The 24,254-nt window shown below is 42.2% G+C and overlaps 1 protein-coding gene across 5 annotated transcripts in view; it reads left to right on the forward strand.

Moving 5' to 3' along the window:
- The window catches only part of drc11 (dynein regulatory complex subunit 11), a 164,865-nt gene that overhangs the window by 128,765 nt on the left and 11,846 nt on the right, over window positions 1–24,254 (forward strand). For all 5 annotated transcript variants that reach the window (XR_015757595.1, XM_087988764.1, XM_043693070.2 and 2 more), the window contains 2 exons: window positions 19,528–19,614; window positions 23,384–23,561. Coding sequence is in view for 4 of the 5 variants with exons in the window: in XM_087988764.1 (XP_087844890.1) it covers window positions 19,528–19,614; window positions 23,384–23,561 (265 nt within the window). In the remaining variant the exon portion in view is untranslated. The remainder of the gene's footprint in view (window positions 1–19,527; window positions 19,615–23,383; window positions 23,562–24,254) is intronic.

Here is a 24,254-nt window from a genome sequence, read left to right on the forward strand (position 1 = left end):
TGTACAGGGATTTTCAAGTTAGGTGGGTTAGCAATGGTAAATGTGGGGATAGGGTCGGTGGCTGGGTCTGGGCAGAGGGTTGGTGAAGACTTGATGGGCCAAATGGTCTCTATCTGGACTGTAAGGATTCTATGAATTGTCAGCTGCAGCTCCAACAGGTTGCTTAGTAACACTTCCCTGGAGATCTCAATCTTTCTGAGTTCAATGTTCCCTTTCATTTCCTGATTTACAATGTTTTTGTGATATTACTTGTAATATCTATAGTGAAGACTATGCAAAATACCTATTCAATTCATCTGCCACCTTCTTACTTTCCATTAATCCTCCAGACTCACTTTCTACAGGACTAATGATGAATTTATTTCTTTTCTCTTTAATGTATCTGTAGAAAATCTTGCTATCTGTTTTTATATTTCTAGTTAGCTTTCTTTTAGCCTCTGACCAGATCCAACTATACCACCACTCCTTCCACCCTGATGTGACTGCCCCTTGATGCAATGTATCCCATACCGACCTTAACCAATTGCTATTTGACTTCACTAACCCCTGACTCAGTGATTGCTCTGACTAAACTCAACTACCCGCCCCACCTACCCATTCATCTACCTACCTATCTCACTCACTGACCCTCCTATCAACCCTCACCCATCAATGCACCTCACCTACTTAGCTCTCCTCTCATTCACCCACTCATCGATTCAGCCACTTGCCTACACTCTCATCCACTCACTAACACTCACTAGCACTGGACCTTTAAAATATTTACCAGAATATGGCAGCAAGTGTCGTAAATAGGAGGAGTGTCCTGACTTCCCCAACTCTACATGCTTAAAATGTTGCAGAGGAATGCAGTGCTGTGAATTTCTTTGACCGTTGGAATTAGAAGATTCTGGAAGAAATGTAGAATGTGTTGAGTCAGGAGATTTTACAAAGGTCTTACTAAACTATAAAAGAAATTGCTCAGAAGAGTCAGAGGCACTTATTTCTTGGAATCCATCAGACTCCTTTGTGAATAAAGGAGCTGGAGCAATTTGCATAAAGATCAATGAACCTAAGTGAACCTAAGTAGTCTTTGTTGAATATTTATCTTTGAGTATCTGCCATGACTCAATGGGTGGAAGTGTCACTTTGGGTCAGAAGGTTTTAAGTTCAAGTACCACTCCAGGCCTTGAGGATCAAAATCAATGTTGACATTCTAGTGCAATAGTGAAGGAATGCTCACTGTTGGAGGCATTCTTTTGAATGTGATAGTAAACTAAAGCACTCTGTAGCTGTCCTCTCACATGGATATAAGAGACCTGTGGTACTGTTTCAAATAAGAGCATTGAATCTAACCTGTAGTGCCGTTATACATCTATTCCTTAATGTAACATCACAAGTTGAATATCTAGTTGATATTATGTTATTGCTTTTGAGAGATCTGCTGCTTCATTTTCTACATAACAGTGACTACAGTGCAGAACTATTTTATTGGCTGCAAAGTGCTTTGTGGTTTGAATTGCAGGTGTTTCTTTTATTTATGGAGTGAATGGATGCGCCAACTATAGGAGAAATTAACCAAATCCTTTCCCTGTGTCCAAATGCATACATGGACTGAGAAACTAGGAACAGGAGTAGGCTACTCTGCCCTTTGAGCGTGCTCCATTATTCTACAACAGCTAGTTTATTTCATTCAAAGTGTAATTATTGCAGAGAATTATGGAATGGTGAGAGCACATAAGTAGGTAATTTCAGTTCTCCGAGTTTGTCCCAGCTCTTCTGCAAGAGCAATTCATCCAGTTCCATCCTTAAGGTTTCCCTGTACCACTTCAGACATGTTATTTCCCAAGCTCACTCAATCCTTTTTCAAAAGTCACAACTGAATCTGCACTCAACTCTCTCAAGCATATTTCAGATCCCAACCAATTGCTGGAGGAGCAGATGGGACTTGAATCCAGACCTTCTGACCCAGAGAAATGACACGACCACTACACTGCTAGTTGATCCTTGTGCACAAATGTGTACCACAGCACTTTTCCCATCTTCTTGCATCATCCTGTATTTATGTGGATTGAAAGCTTATGGTCAATACATCCACAATTCCTGCCTTATTTCCTTCCGTACAGTCAGATGCATTTCATCTAGTCCAGATGTCTTACTAACTTTACAATAACTAATGCTGGTCATTCTAATCCTTCTTTTATCTTTTATTAACCCATGAAATATCTCAATTGCCTCCTTCTTCATTATCAAAGTGGTTATATGCAAGCCTACGGAGATTTAATGAAGCATTTTGGCATGGACCAAGGAAGCTGTAATTGCTGGTCTTTTGTTTATGCTTTTATTTTGAACAGGATTGCCACTTTTGCAATTTTTCAATCTTCTGGCACTAATCCCGAGTCTGAGAAAGAATGGCATATTTTGGCCTGAGTATTTGCAACATCCATTGTCACTTCAAAGAAAAGAACAAATTACAGCACAGGAATTGGTCTTTTGGCCCTCCAAGCCTGTGCTGATCCAGATCCTCTATCTGAACCTGTCACCTAATGTCTATGGATCTGTATCCCACTGCTCCCTGCCCATTCATGTATCAGTCTAGATACATCTTAAATGACGTTATTGTGCCTGTCTCCAGCATCTTCGCTGGCAACACATTTCAGGCATCCACCACCCACGTTTCACGCATATCTCCTATAAACGTTTCCCCTCTCACCATGAACTCATGACCCCTAGTAATTGAGTCCTTCATTGTGGGGAAAAAGCCTCTTGCTATCCACCCTGACTATACCTCTCATGATTTTACAGAACTCAATCAGGTCCCCCGTCAACCTCCATCTTTCTAATGAAAATAATTCTAATCTACTCACCCTCTCTTCATAGCTAGTGCCCTCCATACCAGGCAACATTCTTTTGAACCTCCTTTCACCCTTTCCAAAGCATACACATCCTTTTGGTAGTGTGGCAATCAGAACTGTATACAGTATTTCAAATGTGGCCAAACCAAAGTCTAGTACAACTGTAACATGACCAGCCAACTCTTGTACTCAGTGCCCCGTCCGATGAAGGAAAGCATGCCATATGCCTTCTTGACCCCTCTATCGACTTGTGTTGCCACCTTCAGGGTACAATGAACCAGATCTCCCTCTACATCAATTTTCCTGGGGTTTTTCCATTTACCGTATAGTTCGCTTTTGAATTGTATCTTCCAAATGCATCACATCACATTTGCCCAGATTGAATTCCATCTGTTATTTCCTGCCCAATTCTCCAATCTATCTATATTCCACTGCATTCTCTGACAGTCCCTTTCAGCATCTGCTACTCCACCAAACTTAGTGTCATCTGCAAACGTGCTAATCAGACCACCTATATCTTCCTCCAGATCTTTTATGTATATCACAAACAACAGGTGTCCTAATATGGATCCTTGTGGAACACCACTGGTCACAGTTCTCCATTTTAAGAAACTCCCTTCCCCTACTACTCTCTGTCTCCTTCTGCCCAGCCAGTTCTCTATTCATCTAGCTAGTACACCCAGGCCCCCATGCAACTTCACTTTCTTCATCAGCCTACCATGGGGAACCTTATCAAACACCTTACTGAAATCCATGTATATGACATCTACAGCCCTTCGCTCATCAGTCAACTTTGTCACTTCCTCAAATAATTCTATTAAGTTGGGAAGACATGACTTCCCTCTTCCAAATGTAAATAGATCCTATCCCTCAGTATCTTCTCCAGCAGCTTCCTACCACTGATGTTGGGCTCACTGGTCTATAATTACCTGGATTATCCTTGCTACCCTTCTTAAACAAGGGGACAACATTAGCAATTCTCTGGGACCTCACCCATGTTAAAGGATGCTGCAAAGATATCTGTTAAAGCCCCAGCTATTTCCTCTCTCACTTCCCTCAGTAACCTGGATAGATCCCATCCGGACCTGAGGACTTGTCCACCTTAATACCTTTTAAAATATCCAACACTTCCTTCCTTCTTGTGTCGACTTAACCTGGAGTAATCAAACATCTATCCCGAATCTCAACATCCGTCATGTCCCTTTCCTCGGTGAATACCGACGCAAAGTACTCATTAAGAATCTCACCTATTTTCTCTGAATCCATGCATAACTTTCCTCCTTTGTCCTTGAGTGGGCCAACCCTTTCTCTCGTTACCCTCTTCCTCCTTATATATGAATAAAGGGCTTTTGGATTTTCCTTAATCCTGTTTGCTAAAGATATTTCATGACCCTTTTAGTCCTCTTAATACCTCGATTCAGATTGGTCCTACATTCCCGATATTCTTCCAAAGCTTCCTCTGTTTTCAGTCGCCTAGACCTTATGTATGCTTCCTTTTTCCTCTTAGCTAATCTTACAATTTCACCTGTCATCCATGGTTCCCTAATCTTGCCATTTCTATCCCTCATTTTCACAGGACATGTCTGTCCATCACTCCCTTTAAAAGCCTCCCACATATTGAATGTGGACTTATCTTCAAACAGCTGCTCCCAATCCACATTCCCCAGTTCCTGCTGAATTTTGTTATCATTGGCCTTCTCCCATGTTAGGACTCTTCCTTTAGGACCCCTCTCATCTTTGTTCATGAGTATTCCAAAACTTATGGAATTGTGATCACTATTCCCAAAGTAATCCCCTACTGAAACCTCAACTACCAGGGCAGGCTCATTCCCCACCAGGTCCAATATGGCCTCTTCCCGAGTTGGACTATTTACATACTGGGAGAAAGTGAGGACTGCAGACGCTGGAGATCAGAGTCGAAGAGTGTGGTGCTGGAAAAGCACAGCTGGTCAGGCAGCATCCGAAGAGCAGAAGAATTGACGTTTCGAGCATCAGTTCTTCATCAGGAAGCTCTTTCTGGTGAAGAGCTTATGCTCGAAACACAACTCTCCTGCTCTTCAGATGCTGCCTGACCAGCTGTGCTTTTCCAGTACCACACTCTTCAGTTATATACATAATACTCTATAAAAGCCTCCTGAATGCTCCTTACAAATTCTGCTTCATCTAGACCTCTAACACTAAGTGAATCCCAGTCAATGTTGGGCAAATTAAAATCTCCTATCACCACCATCCTGTTGCTCCTACATCTTTCCAAAATCTGTTTACCAATCGGAACCTCTGTCTCACACTCGTTGGGAGGTCTGTAGTCCAGCCCCAACATTGTTACCACACCCTTCCTATTTCTGACTTCTACCATATTGCCTCACTTAGATGTAGGTTTGCTTGCTGAGCTGGAAGGTTCATTTCAAGATGTTTTGTCACTCTACTAGGTAACATCTTCAGTGGGCCTCAGGCAAAGCACTGCTGAAAATTCCTGCTTTGTATTCATATGTTTGGGTTTCTTTGGGTGATGTCATTTCCAGTGGTGATGTTATTTCCTGTGGTGAAGTCACTTCTTGTTCCTTTTCTCAGGGGGTGGTAGATGGGGTCTAACTCGATGTGTTTGTTGATAGAGTTCCAGTTGGAATGCCATGCTTCTAGGAATTCTCGTGCATGTCTTTGTTTGGCTTGTCCTAAGATGGATATGTTGTCCCAGTCGAAGTAGTGTCCTTCATCATCCATATGTAAGGATACTAGTGAGAGATGGTCATGTCTTTTTGTGGCTAGTTGGTGTTCATGTATCCTGGTGGCTAGTTTTCTGCCTGTTTGTCCAATCTAGTGTTTGTTACAGTTCTTGCACGGTATTTTGTAAATGATGTTAGTGTTGCTTGTTGTCTGTATAGGGTCTTTCAAGTTCATTAGCTGCTGTTTTAGTGTGTTGGTGAGTTTGTGGGCTACCATGATGCTAAGAGGTCTGAGTAGTCTGGCAGTCATTTTGGAGATGTCTTTGATGTAGGGGAGAGTGGCTAGGGTTTCTGGACGTGTTTTGTCTGCTTGTTTGGGTCTGTTGCTAAGAAATCGCCAGACTGTGTTATAAAAGAATGGGTACCCAATGAACGCAATCCGCCGATTTCTCAGCAACAAAACCAAACAAGCAGACAAAACACGTCCAGAAACCCTAACCACTCTTCCCTACATCAAAGACATCTCAGAAATGACTGCCAGACTACTCAGACCCCTGGGCATCATGGTAGCCCACAAACCCACCACCATTCTAAAACAGCAGCTAATAAACTTGAAAGACCCTGTACAGACAACAAGCAAAACTAATGTCATTTACAAAATACCGTGCAAGGACTGTAACAAACACTACATTGGACAAACAGGCAGAAAACTAGCCACCAGGATACACGAACACCAACTCGCCACAAAAAGACATGACCCTCTTTCACTAGCATCCTTACATTGGGCGGCACGGTGGCACAGTGGTTAGCACTGCTGCCTCACAGCGCCAGAGACCCGGGTTCAGTTCCCGCCTCAGGCGACTCTCTGTATGGAGTTTGTACTTTATCCCCGTGTCTGCGTGGGTTTCCTCCGGGTGCTCCGGTTTTCTCCACACTCCAAAAATGTGCAGGTTAGGTGAATTGGCCATGCTAAATTGCCCCTAGTGTTAGGTGAAGGGGTTAAATGTAGGGGAATGGGTCTGGGTGAGTTCCGCTTCGGCGGGTCGGCGTGGACTTGTTGGGCCGAAGAGCCTGTTTCCACACTGTAAGTAATCTAATCATATGGATGAGGAAGAACACCACTTCGACTGGGACAACACATCCATCCTAGGACGCCAAACAAAGACATGCATGCGAATTCCTAGAAGCATGGCATTCCAACCAGAACTCTATCAACAAACACATCAAGTTAGACCCCATCTACCACCCCCTGAGAAAAGGAACAAGAAGTGACTTCACCACAGGAAATGACATTATCAACCCAAAGAAATCCAAACATATAAATACAAAGCAGGAATTTTCAGCAGTGCTTTGCCTGAGGCCCACTGAAGATGTTACCTAGTAGGGTGATGAAACATCTGGAAAGAACCTTCCAGCTCAGCGAGCAAACCTACATCCAAAACCTCAACCTGGGCTACAAATCTTCTCAAAACTCGATATTGCCTCACTGCTCAAGTCTCCCATAGTGTCCTCCTTCATCACAGCTGTGATATCCTCTCTGACAAGTAATGCAATTCCTCCACCCCTTTTATCTCCCTCTCTATCCTGCCTGAAGCAACTATATCCTGGGATATTTAGTTGCCAATCATGCCCTTCCCTCAACCAAAGTCTCAGTGATAGCAATAACATCATACTCTCAGGTACTAATCCAAGCCCTAAGTTCATCTGCTTTACCTACTGCACTTCTTGCATTAAAACAAATGTATCTCAGACCACCTGTCCCTTTGCGTTCATCATCTGCTCCTTGCCTACTATTCCCCTTAGTCACATTAACTTCAGTATCTTGTTCCTTACAGGTTTTAGTTACAATTTCCTTACTGTCCACTAACCTCCTCATTTGGTTCCCATCCCCCACCTCATTAGTTTCCTTCAGTATCCTTGAATATGTCTTATTTGGTTTTGGTGCCATATCACTTTTAAGGACAGACAGCCAAACAGACAGGTCTGAATTCCATCCCTTTCAACCATGAACTGGGCAGAAGCTACTTTCTTGATAAGAGCAAATTTAAAAACCTCAATTTAAGACTACAGTTATTCGGAATTAAGGGCTACGGGGAGAATGCGGGTAAGTGAAGTTGAAATGCCGATCACCCATGATTAAATGGCAGAGTGGACTCAATAGGCCGAATAGCTTTACTTCTACTCCTATGTCTTGTGGTCTTATGGTCTCATTCCATCCACTTCATGCATACACTTCATCTGGCTCCTTTTTGAACCCACACCTCCCTTTGCTTTTTGTATACCAGTAGAACACCGCAGGAATGTCAGTATCTCTTGTTTATTCAACGCCCCTCTGTACTTTCTATAAACAGCCTGGTTCTCAGTTGTATTATCCACATCACATCTGTTTTAACACTTTTTCTACTTTATCTTAATTTCTGTATCTTGTCTTCCAGGAAGCTACAAATTTGTTTGTCCTATCATTCATCTTTGCAGGATTGCACCTGGAATATGCATCAGCAAATTTCTTCGTATATTTAACACATTGGTCAGTTCCTGTTTTTCACACCAGTCACTGATTCCAGTTCTCAGGCCCAAGACCATTCTGAGCCCATTGAAGTAGATTTCATTCCAGTTACTTTTTCTTTCTCTGTGTTATTCTTTGTACTTTTTCCATAACCAATCTAAACCTTATGCTTTAATGATCACTGTCCCTAAATGTTCCCCTACCTACACTGTTCCACTTTTTCCACCCTCATTTCCAAGAACCAGTGGTCAGCAAACTGGCAACATGCTGCTGTAGAAAATTCTCCTGAACATATTCTAGGAACTTGGGTTCCTCTCTGCCCTTTATACGACTACTGTGCCAGCCTTTAATTTAGATGATTAAAGTTCCCCATTATAACTATTCGAGAATTCATGCATGTCTCTGTAATCTCCTTTGTTCCTTGATAACTTTCCTACATTCTCTCCTTTTCCTGACATGGGCTGTGCCATCATGATGACCACTTTATGGAAGATACACCATGAACCACACTAAAGCCTTTGGTGAGAGCTGAAGGGCCGCTGTATACTCACCCCAGTGATTTGCTCGATATTGTTTTATATGCCAGAATTGCTCACATCATACATACTAAGCCATGAGATTGGGTTCCCAAGCTGAATCATGAGCTAAACATTAATATTATAGCAGTGACTACATTTCAAACTACAAGTCTTTCATTGGATGAGGACATCACTGGCTAGGCCAGCATTTATTGCTTAACTTTTATTGGTCAGGGGCAGTTAAGAGTCAACTACATTGCTGTGGTTCTCGAGGCCAGACCAGGTATGGAAGGCAGTTTCCTTCCCGAAAGGGCATTAGTGAACTAGATGGGGTTTTTTCAACAATTAGCAATGGATTCACAGTCATTATTAGGCTCTGAGTTCCAGATTTTTATTGAAGTCAAATTCTACCATTCTGTGATATCAAATCCTGTGATAGGATTTGAACCAACGTTCCCAGAACATTACCTGGATTTTTGGATTAACACTCCAGCAATAATACCACTAGGCCATCACCTCACCTGTTATATAGTTCATGTCACTTAGCAACCATTCTCTGTGTTTGATGTTGGTGAAATACTGAAGGAGCAGGAAACTGGCTGGTAGAATTCCTGAGGTATGACTAGAATAGTCATACACTAACTGCATGTTCATCAAATATGAACTGTTATATTGTGGTAGATTTCAGCATTTAGATATGTGTCCAGTTGATAGCACCCTGTAATATAGGGAAGGACACACCACTGCTTTCATCTGTTCAGAGAGAACACAATGAGCTCCCTTATCTTGGCAAAAAGAAAACCTTTCACCTCTCTGATGCTGCAGTGGATGGTGAACTGGGAGATGCTACATGCGCCATCTACCCAGGTCTGAAAAGATCCCAGCCCAAAGAAGTTGGGGGTTATGGTCATCATTACAGCCTCTGGCGCCACCGTCTTTGAGATTGCAGGTCTGGTTGCAAGGGGTGCCAGAGTTCTATCAGCACTCCCTTCGTACAAGTGCCCAAATTGCATTCAGTGCTCTTGACTTAGGCGGAGAGAAGGAAAATGCTTCCCGAAGCCACTGCATCAATAGGCCTTCTGCAGTGAGCCCTTTTCTCTCTGATCTACTCTCTCCTCTTCCCTGTTCCATGCTCTCCTCCCTCTGTGTAGCTTGTCGTTTACTGCATCTGCACCAACTCCCTTTCATGCACAATTATCACAAGTAGGTTTCCAGAGCCTCAGATAGATGAGGACTAAACATCATACATAAACTGATGAACACTTATTAATCATTTCTACTTTTACAGAGGTATGATTGAGCTGGAATTCACTAGAACCATTCTCTATCAGATCGCTGTCCCATTTAGTTTGATCGCACTGATAATGCAGTCCAGTTGTAGTGATCAGAGCCATGCCTTTAGCTGCTAAACAACATTCAGCAATGCATGTACAAGATAGAGCATTAGGTGGAGCAGCAAGATTGAAAATGGGAACACTACAATTAAATCTGCTTTACGCTCTGACTGACATTACAATTTGTCGACACTGCATACTTTTGGAGAACATTGTCAACGTCTGTTCTACCATTCTCCCCAAGACAATGTGTTGTGTGGCTCATGCCATTAATGTACAAGGTGCAGATAAACAATACAACTTTCCCACTAAAATAGGATCCACAGTTTGGTACTCAATTTTTCAGTTTGCGTTTGCCTTGTTGGCAAGTCAATGGTAACGGCATCCCAAGATGTGAACAGGCATGTTTTTTGCCACTAATCTCACTCTCCATAAGAGGAAATGGTTAAGAATAGACTCCAAGCACACTTCCTTTTGACCCAAACTCCACAGAAATTCCATGCATAAAGTTTAGAATGTCAAAGTCATATAGTGCAGGAAATTAATATAAAATGTTTTCAATCCTCACAAATGAAGGAGTTTAACTCTCTCTGTTGACCTTCAGGTAAAAGTTCTTCCCTTTATTCATTTTATCTTAATAACATGTTTATTGATTATCTAGCCTTTAATCTGTTTATATGTGAACTCTTAATTAATACAGTTAGTACTAATAAATGCCTACATTGTGTGAAACCAATCAAATTTAAAAAGCTATCTGAAAAGTGAACAGTTCAAGGAAAATCCATTCATCCATCTTGTCAAAGACTTTCCTGGATGGAACACAGATATTAAGCATTTATTTCCCCCACACTAACCGAGAATCAAATTTCAATTTATAAAGCTCATAATTCACTTCAGAAGTTAATCTAATGTTAGAGGTTTCATAACTTCTTAGCAGGATAGATTATTATTGTTATCTTCACAATTGCACTTATTTCTGTGTTGTATTTCTTTTTTCTGTAATTCTTTTTATGTGTATCTTATGCTGTGATCTTACTGAGGTCAGACTGTTTGGGCTGGGGATAGAAGAATTCACAGTGGTATAGCTAGTATTATTAACATTCCTGTGTTAGATGTGACATGTTTGAAATTGCAACCGTGATGAGACCTTGCCCATAAACACATGAAAACTCCATAGTCAGCAAATAGAGTACAGTATCCTTGTATTCCATCAAACCGGACTGAATTAACCTTCAATTTTAGAGGTCAAATATCAATAGTGTTCTTACTAACTATAATAACATACTTTCTCATTAGTAAGGTAGGAACCATCACACCATTTCTGCTAAATATTGCAATAGGCTGTCTGTATTGTTTCTTTGTAGGTAATCCATAATTCTTGCTAGAGTAATAACATTTTTTAACAATATTAAAGCACCTAAATTGTTGCAAGATAAAACATTTATAAACCAAGCTGACAAATACAAAGATTGATACTGCCTCAGCAATTGAAAGTTATTTTTATTTAGTTTGTACAAAGTCTTTTCAGTAATTGTAACATTTTTAAAAATTAACCTATTTATCGAATGAATCTGATCAGAGATGTTATTATATACCTCTGGAGCAAGTGAGACTTGAACCTAAACCTCTCATTCTACCTCTGCATCAAGAGACCCACTAGTTGTAACATAAGGAGTTAATAGCTATTATACAGATAGCTAGAATCCATCACTGGAGGTGTCAGATCCCAATGATGTGGAACCGGGGGAAGAAAGTTTGACAGGATTCTTGTTAATATCTGTGCCTGTGGTGTAAATGTTCATTCATTTGTACTGGTGCGGTGTCCAGCCTCTCTTATCAAATGTAATTATTGGGATTCCGTATTGAGATTAATACAGTAATCAGAGTTTTGTTTAGAATTTGCAGTCATCTCAGCACAATTCTTGATGATCTCAAATTCACAAGTTATAATTGATCCTTAAACTGGCTCTAATTTGACAATTACTCTGTGCTGGTTTAGCTATTTGCATTTGGAGACCACAACAATGTCTGATATGATCAAAGGATGTTATTGCACTGTTGAATATAGTTCCTGATATACTTAGTGAGTATTTAACACATGTTTTAAATACCTGTTATTTAAAACAGGCATCAGTCAATGTGTTTGAAACAAAACAGTAGTCTTTTACTGTTTCCGGCAGAATAGAGAAGAATTTACTTCTGTGGTTGTCTGAGCAGCAGCTACCGTAATAACACCTGATCTTAACACTAGTGTCCAAAATGAGAAAGAAATTTACTTGTCAATGCTAACATTCTCCACCAGGGTTGGCCTGAAATGCAACAAAACATTTTTTGTGATGTGCTAAATCATGTTGAGCAGAAGTCATTGTAAAAAAGCAACAACTTTAAATAGGTGTGTGGATTTTTTTGATGAACAGCTAACCTTTCGATTTTGGTATTTAGTTCACCTATCACTGCTACTTAGCTTAACAAACATTCACAAGATATGGCAGGAAAGCAAGCATGGTTTGTCTCTACTGACGCTTTATTGCTAACGTTGCAAATACAGTGGAACCTTGATTATCCGAATGCCAATTATCCAAAAATAGGATTATCCGAAGGAGACCTCGCAGTCCCAATAGAAACATTACATAAAGAAGGTGTTTCCAGCAGTGATCGCGTCTTTTGTTTACAGTGATTAAACAGGCACCATCTCCAAATGACTGACCTCCCGTCCTCTCTCTCCCCACATTTTCCCTGGATTTCTACAGAGAGTGTACCCTAAACCCCCCACCCAGATAATCTCTCCAACATTGTCCTGTACAGGGCAGTGGTAGAACCTGTCAAAAAGTTGCAGTAAAACGTGTGTGTGTGTGTACGCTGTTTGGAGACGTACCCCACAAAGGCGGCAGCAGCAGCAGCAATCTTATTTTTGGTGTCCAGTCCGGCTGCCCCAGAGAGGGAGGGAGTTCAGTGCTGAATGGGGATGAGGGGGCAGGGGGCAGTGCTGAACGGGGATGAGGAGGCTGGGGCAATGGTGGATGGGTATGAGGGGGCAGGGGGCATTGCTGGATGGGGATGAGGGGGCAGGGGCAGTGTTGGACGGGGATGAGGTGCTGGGACAGTGCAAGACGGGGATGAGGGGGCAGGGGCAGTGTTGGACGGGGATGAGGAGGCTGGGACAGTGTTGGATGGGGATGAGGGGGCTGTGGGCAGTGTTGGACGGGGATGAGGGGGCTGGGGCAGTGTTGGACGGGGATGAGGGGGCAGGGGCAGTGTTGGACGGGGATGAGGGGGCTGGGATAGTGCTGGACGGGGTGGGGGTGGGCGAGGATCGATGTTGGACAGGGGCAGGTGGGGGTGATGTTTGGGCGGGGGCACTAGTTATGGAGGGTGGGAGACGGGGGTGGGGGGGGAGGTGTGGTGTGTGGGGCCGGTGTTGGGGGCCAGGGGGAGGTATTGGACGGTTTGCGGTTGGGGCGGCGGAGGTGTTGGACGTGGGCTCGCGCGCTGTGTCACTCAAGAGAAACCATGCTTGCTTTCCTGCCACATCTTGCGAACATTTGTTAAGCTAAATAGGTGAACTAAATACCAAACTCCACCAGGATCACCCAAGGGTTTCAAGATGAAGATGCTGGCGGGAAGCTATGTCTGATGGCCAGAGTTGGATGCCAACATAGTTGTATTAGTGAAGCAGTGCCCAGAGTGCCAACAAGGACAAATATTGCCAAAGTAACACCTACACATTCATGGGAATGGCCAGGTAAACCCTGTCAACTATGCCAGTCTTTTCATGGGATCAATAGTCCTGGTCATTGTGGGCACTCATTCAAAGCAGTTGGACATGCGTAAAGTTTGTTCAGCAAACTCAGGGACGACAATTGAGAAGGTGTGAACATTGTTTACAATACTCCAGGACGTATTGGCCACGGATGTCATTTACCAGCAGGGAATTAAAATATTCCCTAAAGTCAAGTGACATTCAGCACATAAGGGCAGCTCCATACCATCCATCAGTCAGTGGTCTAGTGGAAAGAGCAGCCCAAAAGCTGAAGGCAGGCTCACTTGATACCAGAGTGTCCCAGTCCCTGTTCGATTATAGGACCACCACACATACAACAATAGGGATAGTTCCAGCAGAGTTGCTGATGGGGAGAAGATTCTAACCAGTTTAAACCTGATATTTCCACACCTAGGGGGAGGGGATGGAATGGCGGCAGGAATGTCAATGCAGGCCTCAGGCATTCTCTAAGCAAAAGAGATAATTTAATTTGTGGGATGAAGTTTGGTGCCAGAACCATGGAAATAGCTCTGTATGGATACGATGCAAGGTTGATGTGACTTACAAAGTTTGGGTAGGTGATAGAGTCCTGAACAAACACGTGGATCACCTAAAAATACCAGGTCCCTCAGAACAGCAGAAACTGTAGGTTTTCTCCCTCTCTCTCATGATAAGGAGACCTCAGAGTCCAAGATGGATGCAGCCTGGATAACATTGTGCTGCCCGTGTCTGAGTCCAAATCAGAGGAACTGGATCTGAGACAATAACATCGCAGGAAAAGCTACATGAGAAAGACCAAGCCTGTATCCTTGGACTTGATGTGGGGGTGCGGGGGGGGGGCAGGGTGGATATTTTGGCTCGATATACAAAACAACTAACAACTGTAACAAACAGAAATGATGGCAGCCCAGGCAGGATGACTACCTGAAGTGCTCATTAATTTACCTCCGAATGGCCTTAATTTGTGGTGGGACGCAAAAGTGGAGCTTTAGCCTATCTGTCCAGAAGCAGGAAGGTGGCAGACATGCCATCTTAAATCATTTTTCTGCTGGCTCTAAGGTCACCATCTCTGGGCCTGGCAGATTGTGTCCAACAACTGAGCTTCCACAACCCTCTGAGATAGAGAATTCTAAAGATTCACCACCCTTTGAGTGAAGAAATTCCTCCTCATCTTAGTCTAAAATGGCTTTTTTACAGTCTGAAATTGTGTCCAGTTGTTCTAAATCCCACAGCCAGCAGAAATATCCTTTCTGCATTTCCTATGTCTAGTCCTTTCAAATTTTATAAGCTTGAAATTCAATTGAACAATTCAAATGGTTTTATGTAAAATATATAACTAAATATCTGTAAGTGAGCATCATGTTAGTGTCTGATTGTGAATGAGAAGGACTTCTGTGGTATTGTTAGCAGTGAGTCCAAAATATTAGAATAGACTCAAATCACAATGGAGTTTTTTTTAATAACATGTTTTGGTTTAAAATGTCAATTTGAAGTATGTCAACAACAGAATAATAAATTAGAAACTTAGTGGTTGTTGAAAATGGTATAATCAGATTTGTAGAATTCAACGGAGCCTCAAGGTTTTTGATTGTTTGTCGTTCTTCCGATCGGCCTTTGCTCTTCTGAAATCATATCCATAAATGGACACAGTAAGGCTTATGAGAGATAACATCACTTAACAGGAAAAGAATTGTGGAAGGTCACCACCTTTCCTTCATTGCAAAGGAATGTTTTCATAGCTTTATTTTTTTTACACAGGTTACTGGAAATAGAAACTTCACTTTCAGACCCCTTGCAAACTAAGTTTTCTTCCAATCTTCCCATGCCTCTCAGCTTTTAATAGGCATTCTCAAGGTTCTTTTCCTCCCCCTTTTCCAATATTTTTGATGGAAAAATTCAAGCAGCCTGTTTGTATGCCTCTGTCATTTCTATTCTAAAAGTGATCAGAAGTGACTGTAGAAAACTGTATTAGATCAACTCCTCCATTCTTGAGGCACATGCCACAAATTCTATGTAAAAGCCTAACCACAATAAAAAATACATGCTATCTGGAGACAAAGGTGCAAGATTCATGTTCCACTGGGCAGTGTCAAAGAATGTTAAACATGTTAGTTTTTCAAATAATAGATATTTACAGGGAGGTCCCATATTTACGTCAGAGTTTGTACCTGATCCCAGCAAGGCAATTGTAGAATAGAATGATTGCTCGAATACTCTAGGTTTAAGTATGACCAATACAAGGCCCGGCAGGGTGGAGCATTTAAGAATAGTAAAGATCTGATTTATGTCCAAAGATCTGATTCTATGTGTGCCAACTTTTCTAACTGCGAAGGGAAAAGTGATCTTCATTCAAAGCCGAAGTCAAAAGCCAGACTTCTCAACATCAGCTTTAGATTATTAAACGTTATTGGGCAGTCATCCCAGAAAGTAAACACTGGTTCACACTGAGTTGGTTGCACCAGACAGGGTTCCCACTTATTGATACTATTCAGGGAATCACATTGCCCTGTAAAGCAGCTAGCTGTCATACTTTAACTCCAGGTCACCTGCTGACACCACAGAGTGGCCACTTGGATCAGGGTCTGGAATATAGCAGGTACCTAAAATCACAGAATGATTGCAACATGGGAGTAGGCCATTCAGTAGGGCCGTTAATTCCATGCCAGCTGTCTGCAAAGATAACATAGCTTGTCCTGCCATTTTTTTTTTCATTGCCCTCCAAATTTTTCCATACTAAATGCTTATCTGATTTACTTTTCAAAGCCATATTTGATTTTAAATTCACCATCTTTTCAGGAAATATACTCCAGTTCCTAGCCACACACTGTCCAAGCAACCTTTCCTCACCTGTGAATATTTTACGAATCGTCAGCCCTCTGGTGCTGGGTCCTTCTGATAAAGGGAGCAATTTCTTTACATGTACTTTGTCAAGATCTCTATTGATCTTGAAAGCCTCCAAAAGAGAAAATCTGATAGAGGCTTTCAAAAGCACTGGAGGTCTTGATTAGATCAATAGGGAGAAAATGTTCTCACTCGTAAAAGGGTGAATAGCGAGAGAGCATAAAATTATTTAAAATGATTTGCAAAAGTAGCGAATGTGATTTGAGAATAAGAAAATTTTTCACACGATGAGTGGTTCAGGTCTGGAATGCGCTATCTAGAAATGTGGTAGAGCAGGGTCATTGAGGAACTGAAGAGAGCATTAGATGATTATTTGATGAGAAAATAGATACAAAGATATAGACACCGGCAAGGGAATAGCACAAAGTCATAATGCTCATGTGGAGAGCCAGTGCAGATACAGTAGGCTGAACGGTCTCCTCCTGCACCATAAGGTTTCTGTGATTCTGTAAAGTTCTCCTGTCAACATTCTCTGCTCTCAGGAGAACAACCCAAGCTTCTTCAACAACGTAAATGAAGCCCCTCATCCTTGGAACCATTCCAGCAAATCTTTCCACACATTCTCTCATACCTTCTCCAACAGTGCCCAGAAGTGCCCAGTTGTGACTGAAACAGTGTTTTATAAAGGTTCATCATGATTTCCTTGCTTTCATGCTGCACACCTCCACGTACAAAGCCCCGGATCTTGAATAATTTTTAGAGCTGCTTTCTCCACTCTCCGTTTGGCTTCATTGGTTGTGTGCACATGTCCCTCTGGCCTCTCTGTACCTACATCCCTTTCAGAATTATGCCTTCAGCTTATAATGTTGTTCCCTTTACTTCCAACAGAAATATCTCCAGAGAGGCTGGTATTCCTCCCCAAGTTGCCCTTTATTTACATATGAACAGTCCTTGACTTTAATACTGCCTCAATCAGAGTCAGCTATCAGAATCTCTGGCATTCCCCTTTTCTTTTGTCAGCCAGGGGTCCCTGATTGGACCAGATTAACAGCTCCAATCAGGCAACTAATTTTCTGAGGTCCAGCTTGCTGACCTTGTTACAATCACTACACAATCAAAATGGATCATTTCACAACTGTCTGTATTATATTTTATCATTCACCTAATTCATTAAAGTGTTGTGGGGGTGGGGGGGGGGAAGGGGGCGGGCAAAAAGTGGAGTAAAAGAAGCAATCAAATCAGCTATGATATTAATAAATGGCGGAACAGACTGAATTGGCCTACTCCTGCAGTTATTTCTTACAATTTTATGTTCTAGCAGCTATTTATGGAACTCTATTCTAGTAGCAATCTGCTAGTTGAGGAAAATTGGAAAATAGGCAAATACTTAAAGGCACAATATACTGTATTCTACAATTGTTTACAATTTTCCTGAATATAGTGCAGAGCATAGAAAAATACTTAAGTGCACAATATATTTGATCATTGTTTACAATTGTCCTGTAGGTAGTACACAACAGAAGTGATTTGAAATGCTGGAAATCCTCATTTCTAGGCCAAACACGTATTCCCTGATAACATTATTTGGTAATACGTGATCTGATCGTATACATCACGTTTGCAGCTAATCCAGAAATTCGACATTCTGTGAGGAGTTGGGTTGAAAAAAATCATAATGGCACTAATACAAATTTATTGAAAAAATATATGTCACCCTTCATACTGCCAATGTGTACAGGATCAGGGATGTCACCTGACTTTATAATTATCGGAAGGATGTGGAAGCTTTGGAAAGGGTTCAGAGGAGATTTACTAGAATGTTGCCTATTATGGAGGGAAAGTCTTACAAGAAAAGGCCGAGGGATTTGAGGCTGTTTTCATTAGAATAAGGTTGCGTGGTGACTTAATTGAGACATATAAGATAATCAGAGGCTTAGACAGGTTGGACAGTGATGGCCTTTTTCCTCAGATGGTGATGGCTAGCACAAGGGGATATAGCTTTAAATTGAGGGGTGATAGATACAGGCCAATGTCAGAGGTAGTTTCTTTACTCAGAGTAGTAGGAGTGTGGAACACACTGCCTGCAACAGTAGTAGACTAGCCAACTTTAAGGGCACTTAAATGGTCATTGGATAGGCATATGGACGAGAATAGAATAGTGTAGATTAGATGGACTTCAGATTGGTTTCAACAATTCGTGCAAGATCGAGGGCCAAAGGGCCTGTACTGTGCTATAATGCTCTATAATTTCAGTCAGCCAAGCATATATTTATGACAAACTGACTACCCAAGAGATAAAAAAGAAATATAGCATTTATGTTGCCATTTTCATGATCTCAAGACATCTCAAAGTGCACTACAGTGTAGTAATGTAGGCTATGTGGCAGCCCATTTACACACAGCAAGCTCTGGCAAACAGCAATGTCATATTGATTTTTAATAAGCTGGCATTTGTTTCCCACCTTAAATTCCTTTGAGGAAGTGATGGCGAGCCCTTTCCAGCAGTCCAATGCAAATACACCCACAGTGTATTATCAAAGAAGTTCCAGGATTTTGATCCAATGATAGTGAAGGAATGGTGACATATTTCCAAGTTGGTTGGAGGGGAACTTGCAGGTTTTAACATACTTGCTGGTATGTTGACCTTCATTGCAAGAGGGAATTAGTACAGGAGCAACAAAGTCTTTCTGCAGCTGTACAGGGCTTTGGTGAGACCACAGCAGAAATATTGTGTGCTGTTTTGGTTTCCTTACTTAAGAAAGGCCATACTTGCTATAGAGATAATGCCATGATGGTTCACCAGACTGTTTCCTGGGATGGACTGAGGTGAGAAATTTCTTCATTCAGAGAGTGGCTTTGGAACCAAATCACTGAATATATTTTTTTAAAAAACATGGATTTCTAAAGTTGCCAAGTGCTATGGAGAAGATAGAGGATCATCTACAATCACGATAAATAGCAGAGCAGGCTCGATAGACTCACTGCTCCTATTTTCTATATTTTTAAATTTCTCTAATGTGTGTTTTTATCTGTTCTAACTTTAACCCTCCTGATGGTTGTGATTTACCTAGGTTGCTCGTATGTTACAGCCTTCTGTTGTATGGATTGACAATGCAGAGAAAGTCTTCTACAAGAAGGTTCCAAAGATGGAGAAAGAGGTAGGAGCACAGTAGTTTTGTTCAATGATATTGATGCAGTTAGCTGACCCAGGTTATGAAGTCAGTATTTGTTATAGGCTTGGTTCAGTTGTTATTTTTTGTTGTTGTTTCATGAATGCGCATACATTTTAAAACTTCTTTTGTGGGATGTGGACATCACTACTAGGGCCACCATTTGTTACTCAGTTGCCCTTGAGATGGTGTTAGCAAGCTCCATGTCATGAATTATATAAAACATAGAACATCACAGCGCAGTACAGGCCCTTCGGCCCTCGATGTTGCGCTGACCTGTCATACCAATCTGAAGCCCATCTAACCTATACTATTCCATGTACGTCCATAAGCTTGTCCAATGACGACTTAAATGTACTTAAAGTTGGCTAATCTACTACTGTTGCAGGCAAAGCATTCCATACCCTTACTACTCTCTGAGAAAAGAAACTACCTCTGACATCTGTCCTATATCTTTCACACCTCAATTTAAAGCTATGCCCCCTCGTGCTCACTGTCACCATACTTGGAAAAAGGCTCTCCCTGTCCACACTATCTAACCCTCTGATTATTTTATATGTCTCTATTAAGTCATCTCTCAACCTTCTTCTCTCTAACAAAAACAGCCTCAGCCTTTCCTCGTAAGACCCTCCCTTCATACCAGGCAACATCCTAGTAAATCTCCTCTACACCCTTTCCAAAGCTTCCACATCCTTCTTATAATGCGGTGACCAGAACTGTACACAATACTCCAAGTGCAGCCGCACCAGAGTTTTGTACAGCTGTAGCATAACCTCATGGTTCCAGAACTCGATCCCTCTATTAATAAAAGCTAAAACACTGTATGCCTTCTTAACAACCCTGTCAACCTGGGTGGCAACTTTCAAGGATTTGTGTACATGGACACCGAGATCTCTCTGTTCATCTACACTACCAAGAATCTTACCATTAGCCCAGTACTTCGCATTCCGGTTACTCCGACCAAAGTGAATCACCTCACACTTGTCCGCATTAAACTCCATTTGCCACCTCTCAGCCCAGCTCTGCAGCTTATCTATGTTTCTCTGTGACCTACAACATCCTTTGTCACTATCCACAACTTCACCGACTTAGTGTTGTCTGCAAATTTACTAACCCACCCTTCTACGCCCTCATCCAGGTCGTTTATAAAAATGACGAACAGCAGTGGACCCAACACTGACCCTTGCGGTACACCACTGGTAACTGGACTTCAGGATAAACATTTCCCATCAACCACCACCCTCTGTCTTCTTTCAGCAAGCCAAATACTGATCCAAATTGCTATATCTCCCACAATCCCATTCTTCCGCATTTTGTAAAATAGCCTACTGTGGGGAACCTTATCGAATGCCTTGTTGAAATCCATATACACCACATCAACCGGTTTACTCTCATCTACCTGTTTGGTCACCTTCTCAAAGAACTCAATAAGGTTTGTGAGACATGACCTACCCTTCACAAAACCGTGCTGACTATCCCTAATCAAATTATTCTTTTCTTGATGATTATAAATCCTATCTCTTATAACCTTTTCCAACACTTTACCAATAACTGAAGTAAGGCTCACTGGTCTATAATTACCAGGGTTGTCTCTACTCCCCTTCTTGAACAGGGGAACCACATTTTCTATCCTCCAGTCTTCTGGCACTATTCCTGTAGACAATGATGATTTAAAGATCAATGCCAAAGGCTCGGCAATCTCCTCCTTGGCTTCCCAGAGGATCCTGGGATAAATCCCATCCGGCTCAGGGGACTTATCTATTTTCACACTCTGCAGGGTTTCTAATACGTCGTCCTTGTGAATCTCAATCACACCTAGTCTAGTAGCCTATATCTCGATATTCTCCTCGACAACATTGTCATTTTCTAGAGTGAATACTGTTGAAAAATATTCATTTAGTGCTTCCTCTATCTCCTCTGACTCCACACACAATTTCCAACTACTATCCTTGATTGGCCCTAATCTTACTCTCGTCATTCTTTTATTCCTTAAATACATATAGAAAGGGTTTACCCTAATCCTATCCGCCAACAACTTCTCATGTCTCCTCCTGGCTGTTCTGAGCTCTCTCTTTAGGCCTTTTCTGGCTACCTTGTAACCCTCAACACCCTAACTGAGCCTTCACATCTCATCCTAACATAAGCCTTCTTCTTCCTCTTGACCAGAGATTCCACTTCCTTCGTAAACCTCGGCTCCCGCTACAGCTTCCTTCCCGCCTGACAGGTACATACTTATCTAGGAAGTCTTCCTTGAATAAGCTCCACATTTCTAATGTGCCCATCCCCTGCAGTTTCCTTCCCCATCCTATGCCTCCTAAATCTTGCCTAATTGCATTATAATTGCCTTTCCCCCAGCTGTAACTCTTGCCCAGTGGTATACACCTATCCCTTTTTATCACTAAAGTAAACATAACAGAATTGTGAACGCTAGTGGGCTGCACGGTGGCACAGTGGTTAGCACTGCTGCCTCACAGCGCCAGAGACCCGGGTTCAATTCCCGACTCAGGCGACTGACTGTGTGGAGTTTGCACATTCTCCCCGTGTCTGCGTGGGTTTCCTCCGGGTGCTCCGGTTTCCTCCCACAGTCCAAAGATGTGCACATCAGGTGAATTGGCCATGCCAAATTGCCCATAGTGTTAGGTAAAGGGGTAAATGTACGGGAATGGGTGGGTTACGCTTCGGCGGGTCGGTGTGGACTTGTTGGCCCGAAGGGCCTGTTTCCACACTGTAAGTAATCTAATCTAATCTAATCACCAAAGTGCTCACCTACTTCCAAGTCTAACACCTGGCCATGCTCATTACCCAGTATCAAATCTAATCTAATCTAAATAAGTTCTAATCTAATCTAAATAAGTAGAAGGGGTAAATGTAGGGGTATGGGTGGGTTGCGCTTCGGCAGGCCGGTGTGGACTTGTTGGCCTGAAGGGCCTGTTTCCACACTGTAAGTAATCTAATCTAATCTAAATCTAATGTGGCCCCTTGTTGGCCTGTCTACAAACAGTGTCAGGAAGCCCTCCAGCGCACACTGAACAAAAACTGAACCATACTATAGTGTTGCCAGTCAATATTTGGAAAGTTGAAGTCCCCCATGACAACTACCCTGTCTCTCTCACTCTGATCGAGAATCATCTTTGCTATCCTTTCCTCTACATCTCTGGAACTATTCGGAGGCCTATAGAAAACTCCCAACAGGGTGACCTCTTCTTTCCTGTTTCTAACCTCAGCCCATATTACCTCAGTTGACGAGTCCCCAAACATCCTTTCTGCAACTGTAATACTGTCCTTGACCAACAATGCCACCCCTTTTACCATCTTCTCTGTTCTTACTGAAACATCTAAATCCTGGAACCTGCAACAACCATTCCTGTTCCTGCTCTATCCAATTAACTGATGCAGTCTGATAGAATTTGTATTTGTGTCCCTTTCAAATGCAACACTCCCAAAGTATGTTGAGTTTACCAAGTGGAAGGCTATATATAGATTGATAGCCAATCTTATTCATCCACTTTTTGCAAATGTTCCGCTGTAGCATTATGAAAAAAAACTTCTGTGCCCGACAAATAATCCATCTACCTATTTTCAGTTATGGAATAAAGTGCTTGGTAAATTATCAAACCGTCCCTGACAATCCTTTTAAAGCAGGGGATGTACATTTTATCAGTTTCCAAAAAAGGTTTGTGGGAAATTCAGTCGATTTGTGCTAGCCATCTGTCCAATACCTGGAACATCAAATTTCTCCTTGTCTCTCCTTGTACAGCTGGAACCAAAGCGGTTAAAGAAATCTTTCCCAAAAATACTCAAGTCCATTAAAGCAGAAGATCGTGTTCTCATTGTGGGCACATCGCAACGACCATTTGATGCAGAATTGAAGACTTTTTGTCGAGGTTTCCAGAAAATTGTGCTCATCCCTAGACCAGATTATACCTCTCGATTTGGTGAGTATAGGTTACAGTGATCCTGTTGTAGAAGAAATGTTCTCGGATCTATACCCCACTTTTATTGGCTTGCTGCGGTCCAGTGAACATTGAAAATCTATTGGACCAAAAGTCATGCCTGCGGGCAAAAAAAAAGATTATCTGCATCTGTTTGAATAATTGGAAGGAAATTCAGGTGAGTGCCTGAACTAGCTCAGCACAGGAGGCCTGTCGACGTTGTCAACATGCCTCAGTCAGATCAAGAAGATTAGTTTTTGGTAGACAGTCCCAGCACCGTAAGCCAATGGCAGCCTCTGCAATCCCTCCAGGGGCTTGATTGCAGTCACTTGGGTTGTTCAGAATCAGGATGCTCTCCAAAGGGTGAGGAGCTGAAATTTGGCCCACTAACCACCTTCAGTCTGTCTGCCCTACTGTGGACTATTTTTCTCTTAAAATGTGAGTGAGGCAAGTATTATGGCAGATGAAAGCGAGTGGCATGGTTGTTACTTTTTGGTGTAAATGGGCAAGCGAATAGATAGTACAGGGAGCTGCAAGGTTAGTGCTGTCAGGGGTTTTGGGGGGGAAGAGGGCACTGACAGTGAGTGAAGGAAGATATTGCATGCAATAGTGAGAGTGATAGAGGATGCACTTTAGTGGGAGGTGAGTAGAGTAGTGGAGATGGAGTGAGTGTGAGATATCAGAGAGAAATGTCAC

This window comes from Chiloscyllium plagiosum, unplaced genomic scaffold, assembly GCF_037043375.1.
Source record: "Chiloscyllium plagiosum isolate Xiang-an unplaced genomic scaffold, Cpla_swu_hap1 HiC_scaffold_7, whole genome shotgun sequence".
NCBI classification, from domain to species: domain Eukaryota; kingdom Metazoa; phylum Chordata; class Chondrichthyes; order Orectolobiformes; family Hemiscylliidae; genus Chiloscyllium; species Chiloscyllium plagiosum.